The sequence below is a fragment of the Cebus imitator genome, unplaced genomic scaffold (genome assembly GCF_001604975.1).
Source record: "Cebus imitator isolate Cc_AM_T3 unplaced genomic scaffold, Cebus_imitator-1.0 Scaffold464, whole genome shotgun sequence".
Classification (NCBI taxonomy): Eukaryota; Metazoa; Chordata; class Mammalia; order Primates; family Cebidae; genus Cebus; species Cebus imitator.
Genome location: NW_016107779.1, coordinates 1,172,930 through 1,180,273, shown reverse-complemented (window position 1 = coordinate 1,180,273; position 7,344 = coordinate 1,172,930). Strand labels below are relative to the sequence as shown.

The window sequence follows — 7,344 nt, the reverse complement described above, 5'->3', positions numbered from 1 at the left end:
AGTAGTTAGGACTACAGGTATGCACCACCATGCCCAGCTAATTTTTGTATTTTTAGTAGAGACAGGGTTTTTCACCACGTTGGCCAGGATGGTCTCGATCTCTTGACCTTGTAATCCACCCACCTTGGCCTCCCAAAGTGCTGGGATTACAGGCATGAAATAAAGATACTATTTCAATGTATTTATTAACAACTATATAAAAAGTTCCCCCTTTAAAAAAATACAGTATCTTCATCTAATAAAAAGAATAATAGTATTAACTTCATACGGTTGTTGTAGGGATTACTGAAAGAATATATCAAAGCACTTAACAATGACAGATATATGTATTTGGTGGTGTTTTCCCAACACTTTGTCTCCAAAATTATTTCCTTCAATATTACCATTTATCCAAGGCTATTAAAGTCCAACCAAAAAAAAATCCATATTCTTTTTCTATCAGTTTTTTCATGCTATTTAAACATTAAACTTTGGTCCTTATGGCAAGAACCCTCACCATCTTTTTGACCATCTTATTCACTCCTTGAGCCCCTACTGTTGCAGATGCATATGCATCTCAGCCTCCATTTTTCTTTCTTCTTCCATTCTGTTTACCTTGAAGCTGACTGTCTTACAGGATAAGAATGAGCACTCTAACTGCTTCTCAATTCCTAAATATAACCAATACTAAGATATGATTCCTATCTATTGTCAATTAAATCATTAACAACCCATAAGCAAAATCACAAATTCATGGCAATAAATATTGCCAGAAATTTCATTATCACATTAAGAATCTTTTGAAGCATAATCACCATCAAATTTACATATTTTTTAAGTTTTCCATGCATGTTCTTAAGTTCTTTTATAAAACATGATTAATACCACCATAGTTACTATTTACAGAAATTTTCTAAATGTAATTCTATTTAAGAAATGAAGAAGTAAAGGAAGTGGGAAAGATGAAGAGAAAGACAGGAAAATGAGAAGGAATAGAAGAAGAAAGAAATTTTAAGTAGACTCACCTCCAACCACTCTGGCTTCTTTCAGATTTTGATTGAATAGAATTAAAGACAGAATCTTGACTTCTCAGAGGACGAGAAACTGAATGTGGTATTTTCCTTTCAAAGAAATATGTCTTGTTAAATATTAATAGTTTGCTTTCAAATTGAGAAACTAAGATATACATAGAAGAATAACGTAGTCAGTAACAGACACACATCCACTGGTTTATATTTTTCTACATACCCAGTGTCCATTGTTTTTATGACAGGAGCCAACTCTGGATTCATAGCTTCCCAGGCCCAATCTCAAAAGATATAAGTAACATAGATAAAAGTAAGATAGGTAGTATTTTTCAAAATAATAACTTCATACTTATTTAATTTGGGCGGTTTAAAAACTCGAAGAAGAAAAGAACTTGCATATACAAACTTCTTCAACAGTACTTTGTTGGAAAATTTGTCACAGCCTGCCTTATTAATTTTTATAGATGTCTTTCTTATCCATTATATTTTAAGCAAAGATAATTTAATCAGTGTCTTTTCTACAATCAGTTCTAGTATAGCTTCTCGAACTTTGTAACATGAATTTCATTTAATCCAATGTTTCTTGAACTTTTTAAATCCCACCAACAGAAAGAAATACATCATAACTCAGAACATATATACGGATGGTGTGTGTGTGAGACGGAGACAGAGAGATAGAGAAAGGAGGAAAAAGAATATAAAACTTCATCGTCAAATCTTATCCTTAATATTGTAATACACTGACACAGTCATGTATCACTTAATGACAGGGATACAATCTAAGAAATGCATTGTTAGGTGATTTTGTTGCTGAGCAAACATCAGAGAGCGTGCTTACGCAAAGCTATACTGGAGAGTATAGCTTGCTGCACACCTAGGGTGTAGTTATAGCCTATTGCTCCTAGGCTGCAAACCTGTGTAACATGTTACTTCACTCAACACCATAGGCAACTGTAATATAATAGTATTTGTGTATCTACACATATCTAAACATAGAAAAGATACAGTAAAAATATAATACAAAAGATAAAAACCAATACACTCAAGAGGGCACTTACCATAAATGAAGCTTGCAGGACTTAAAGTTCCTCTGGGTGAGTTGGTGATTAAGTGGTGAGTGAATATGAAGGCCTAGGACATGACTAAACACTACTGTAGACTAAACACACCATATATTTAGGCTATACTGATTTATAAAAAAAAAAAAATAAGGTAGGCTGTGACATCATCACAGCTACTATGTCACTAGGAGATAGAAATTTTTCAGCTCCATTATAATTGTAAAGGTACCACCATCACAAAGGTAGTCCATCACTGACCAAAACATTGTTATGCAGTGCTTGGCTGTATTTTCTATTCTACTCTACCTTATTCTCTTCTATTTCTTCTTTTTAAAGATCAATTATGGCCGGGCGCGGTGGCTCAAGCCTGTAATCCCAGCACTTTGGGAGGCCGAGGCGGGTGGATCACGAGGTCAAGAGATCGAGACCATCCTGGTCAACATGGTGAAACCCCGTCTCTACTAAAAATACAAAAAATTAGCTGGGCATGGTGGTGCGTGCCTGTAATCCCAGCTACTCAGGAGGCTGAGGCAGGAGAATTGCCTGAACCCAGGAGGCAGAGGTTGCGATGAGCCGAGATCGCGCCATTGCACTCCAGCCTGGGTAATAAGAGTGAAACTCCGTCCCAAAAAAAAAAAAAAAAAAAAAAAACCCCAAAAAAAAAAAAAAAAAAAAAAAAAGATCAATTATATCCCAGCCCAACTAATGGATCAAGACAAAAATTTAAAAAAATAAAAAACAAAAACACTGATGTAGTCCTCTCTCTTACCCAATACAGGAAAATTACTATTTCTGACAAATAGTAACCCTGGTCAGAGCCTGAAGTACTTCAGGAGGACACACATCATGAGATACAGAGGACAGCCTACCAATGACCTCTGAGAACTAGAACTAAAAGGTTATGTAAACTCCCAGCAAGGGCAACTTAGTTCATGTGCCAGTTGAAGCTATAAAGAAGCCCACTGGACGAACATGTGTCTTAGTCCGTTTGAACTACTATAACAAAAAATACTTTAGAATGGGTAATTTATAAATATGATACATTTATTTCTCAGCTTTGGAGGCTGGGAAGTCAAGGCTTTTTACTGTGTCCTCACATGACGAAAGGATCAAACAGCTCCCTCACACCTTTTATAAAGTTACTAATCTTATTCATGAGGGCGGAGACTTAACTATCTCCTAAAGGCCCCACATCTTAACACTATAACACCAGCAGTTAAGTTTCAACGTATGAAATTTGGGGAGGGGGGGACACACTGAGACCACAGAGTAAACAGCCAACAAATGAATGAGGCAAAAATGCCCTAAGAAGAGAAAAAGACTATGGCCAGGCACCGGGTATTTACAGGCGTTTGTACTTCCTAAAATCTATCTTTTTTCCATTTCTCCTGTGTTCCCATGCATACTTATCCCCACTCTTGAGGCAATTCATGTGTTTCCATTCTTTACCACCAAATGTATAAGCTATAATATCCACATGTATTTTGAGAACAACAAAATATTTTTTACAATATATGCTACTACTTTATTAGAACAAAGGTTCCAAATCTAAGATACTCCATTTAAATGCTAAGCCACCCTTGTAGATAAGGAAACTCAAACTCCTGACCTGGAATGTTCAGAAAGAGCCACGTAATTTCTATATGTGGATAATGGAAAGAAGAAAAAATAAACTCTCTGTTTTCATTATAATAAAATAGAAAATACAATTTTCTATACTCCTAGTTTGTATTTCGTGAAAATTTTTACCTTATTAATTTTCTTACCTGCAGGTAGAGGAGGAAAGTCAAAATTGTCAGAAGGAGTACTGATACCTGGATCATCTTTAAGTGGATTGGAAGTTAATGGCTGTCGGTTCCTCTTTTTCTGATTGAACAATGGAACAGGCAAACAGCCTAAATTGAATGCACCAATAAATTAGTACATAATAGACACATAAGCAGATCTAGTTGTCAAATAACTAGTATATAATATACATTTTAAATTTGTCTACTTCTATATGCTAACATACTTCTACATTTCTATATCTTCGGATTTTTACATTCTTTTTAAGACCCTGAATAGCCTCATTTGTCTCTTCAAAAACCTTTTCTTATTCTACCCTAACACTGTTTTAATTCCTCACATATGGAATTAATTCCCATCTCCTCCCTCATCCCCCAGCCTTTCCAAATCCACTTTTTGTCTTCCTTATCCCTGTCCTGTGCTTGCCTATTGCCATATACACTGCAGGGGACCTTTGCAGTACAATGGAGGTGAGGAAGAACCAAGCTCTGAACCATGCTTTGAACAACAGTGCCATATCCTTTTGGTCCTTGGTTCTCAAAGCTTCATTGGACTAAGATTCATCTGGAATGCTTAATATGTAGGTTCCTAGACTCCACTCTCACAGATTTTATTTCAAAAGAGTTAGCCTGGAACTCAAAACTCTGCATAAAATTTTAACAAGTACCCCAGGTGTCTGTAATTATATTTCTCTGTGGATCATTTTGAGAATGCCTTACAGAGTAATAATATCTGGTCCAAATAATAATAAATACTACTACCAATTCCTCCAGAGAGCAGATCTAGGATCTCAAGTCAGGCTAAAAGTCACAAAATATAAACTTTAAAACTTAGGGAACTCGAAGGGGAAAGAAGTTCAAAACGCTTGTGCATTGCTATAAAGCAAGTCAGTAGAAGAATCTAGATAGGACCCAAGATTCTTAAATATCAGTTCAGATCTCTTGCCACTGTACCATTCTCTAACTGGTCATCATCAATTGTATTACAGGCAAATACAGACTCTCTGAAAACTCTCTGATTGAAGGCTGGGAGAATTATGTGGGCTCTGGCATCAGACTGCCTGGTTCCGAATTTTGACTTCAAAGTAGGTTTGAATTACAACTTCAGAGTATGACCTTGGGCAATTTCCCTAAACTCTTTCTGCCAATATGACATATACTGACAGCATAATGATTAAGAGCATGAACTAAGAGCCAGATTCCTAGGTTCAAATTCTGATTCTGCTACGTCATAGCATAATCATTTCTGAAGAACAGAAATGATGATAATAACCTATCTCAGAGGACTGGTGTAAGGATTAAATAAATATATAGAATTAATGTCTTGAATACAGTTAACCCACCATAAATAACAGTTACTATTGTCTTCATTATGCATCACCATTCCCCTGGTTCCCATCATCCTTGCCCTCTGTCTTTATACTAATAAGTTGGGAAAGCAAAAGTGATAGGAGAAGCTATTAGAAAGACCGAAGTGCTTCTGAAAATATTTTTAGTAAGTCAGTCACAAATACAAACAAAAACAGATCTATTTCTTTGTTTCCAGTTTAAAAGCATAGAATAACTAAAGCACGTCGAATTTGTAGAAAAAAACACCAAAATAAATCCAAGAAGTTTGATCTTACTCCCATATCCACCACTAAATGTTTTGTCTTGAGTAAGTTATTTTACTTCCTGGGGCCTAAAAAGTAAAGAGGCTAGACTAACCGTTCAATCTGTTTTAAAGTTATTTCCAAAACGTTACATCTATAAACTATACAAGCTTTACATGATATATAGAAAAATGTAAAATAAAAGGTGTTCAATACCTGCTGTACTTCGAGCTGAATTTTCACTTAGGCTTCGCTTCATTTCCTTCAGTATCAAAATCTATAATTTTCCCTTCAGCATTCCAAATTTATGACGCTGTCCCACTAAACCTGCAAAGAAAGAAATTTATAACTCATATTGTCTCACCACAAAACCAAATCCTCAGCCCAGTAATTACTGATATTATGGTTTTAAACCACTTTCAAACCTGATCATGTAAATACTTTAGGGAGTCCCTTGCTTTCCAAGAGTTTGCCACATAATCCACTTCTCCAACCCTGTTCAAATTAAGTTATGACTAGGTCAACTGTAACCTTGCTTCCGAAACATATGCAGATTTTTTCAAACAGTATATGTAATTTATTTTAGAATCCGGCAACCACAAAGAGAATCCTGAACCAGAATTACAAAGAGGAAAATGGACGACAGCATTGGCAAATGTATATGCTTCCAAGACCAGGAAGGAAACTGGTATTCAGCCACTAGGAACATCCTCTATGCCCCACTTTAAGGCACTGTGCAGGTTATTTGCCTTGGCATCAGTTTGAACTGCCTGGATTATATAATACCAAAGACTAAGCCCTCCTGAGATCAGGACTTCAAGCCCAGCCTGGCCAACACGTGAAACCCTGTCTCTACTAAAAACACAAAATTAGCCAGGCGAGGTGGTAGGCACCTATAATCCCAGCACTTTGGGAGGCCGAGGCAGGCGAATCATCTAAGGTCAGGAGCTCACGACCAGCCTGACCAACATGGTGAAACTCCATCTCTACTAAAAATACAAAAATTTTTTAAAAATTAGCCACGCATGGTGGTGGGCACCTGTAGTCCCAGCTATTCAGGAGGCTGAGGCAGGAGAATTGCTTGAATCTGGGAGACGGCCAGAGGTTGCAGTGGGCTGAGATCCCACCACTGCACTCCAGCCTGGGCGATAAGAGCCAGACTCCGTCTCAAAAAAAAAAGAAAAGACTAACTCACTCCTCCCTTCATATCCAGAATAATTGTAATGATAAGTTGCAACTCCATTTCCACAATTTCAACAAGTGAAACAAGTTTTTCCTTAGTTTTCTTCTTTTACAATAGAAGTTCTCTTGTAATTTTGCATGTTTAGCCCCCTAATGCATTTCAACCCCAATCTAATTCAACAAACACTTGCCCATCGCATGAAGAGGCAAGACACAAACCCAAACAAGGTAACTTCTGTTCCAAATTCACGACCCAATAAGACAGACAGACACATACACAACTAAGCAACATGTGAGTTGGGCCGAGGTATTCATTTTCAACTATAGTGCGTAAAAATAAAACTTGGGAAACACGAGATCAGGTGCTGCCTCTGCTTTGTTCCAACATCTTGGGCTTGAAGCTGGGCCGAGTCAGACCATTTAGAAAATATTCTTGTGCCATCCTAGGAGCCAGGAAAGAGATTCTGCCACTTTCTCTACCAGCGCAACTCACATCCTATATTTAGAGGGGCTTAAAAGGCTAAGATGTTTTTTAGTATCAAACAATTAACAACAACAAAAATTTTCTTTTTTATTTTTGAGACGGAGTCTCCCTCTGTCACCCAGGCTGGAGTGTAGTGGCGCGATCTTGGCCCACTGCAACCTCTGCCTCCCAGGTTCAAGCGATTCTCCTAACTCAGCCTCCCGAGTAGCCGGGATTACGGGCGCCCACCACCAC

General features: G+C 37.3%; 1 protein-coding gene across 2 annotated transcripts in view; it reads right to left on the bottom strand.

Annotated features, from left to right (window-relative positions):
- The window catches only part of SPATA22 (spermatogenesis associated 22), a 25,037-nt gene extending 19,266 nt beyond the window's left edge, over positions 1-5,771 (bottom strand). The window contains exons 1-4 of one of the 2 annotated variants that reach the window (XM_017512216.2): positions 5,661-5,771; positions 3,835-3,963; positions 1,228-1,288; positions 1,005-1,100 (exon numbers count right to left, since the gene is read on the bottom strand). In XM_017512216.2, coding sequence (XP_017367705.1) covers positions 1,005-1,100; positions 1,228-1,288; positions 3,835-3,963; positions 5,661-5,703 — 329 coding nt within the window. In that variant the 5' untranslated portion in view covers positions 5,704-5,771. The remainder of the gene's footprint in view (positions 1-1,004; positions 1,101-1,227; positions 1,289-3,834; positions 3,964-5,660) is intronic. The other variant, XM_017512213.2, reaches the window with a different exon arrangement.
- Between the last annotated feature and the right edge of the window lie 1,573 nt (positions 5,772-7,344).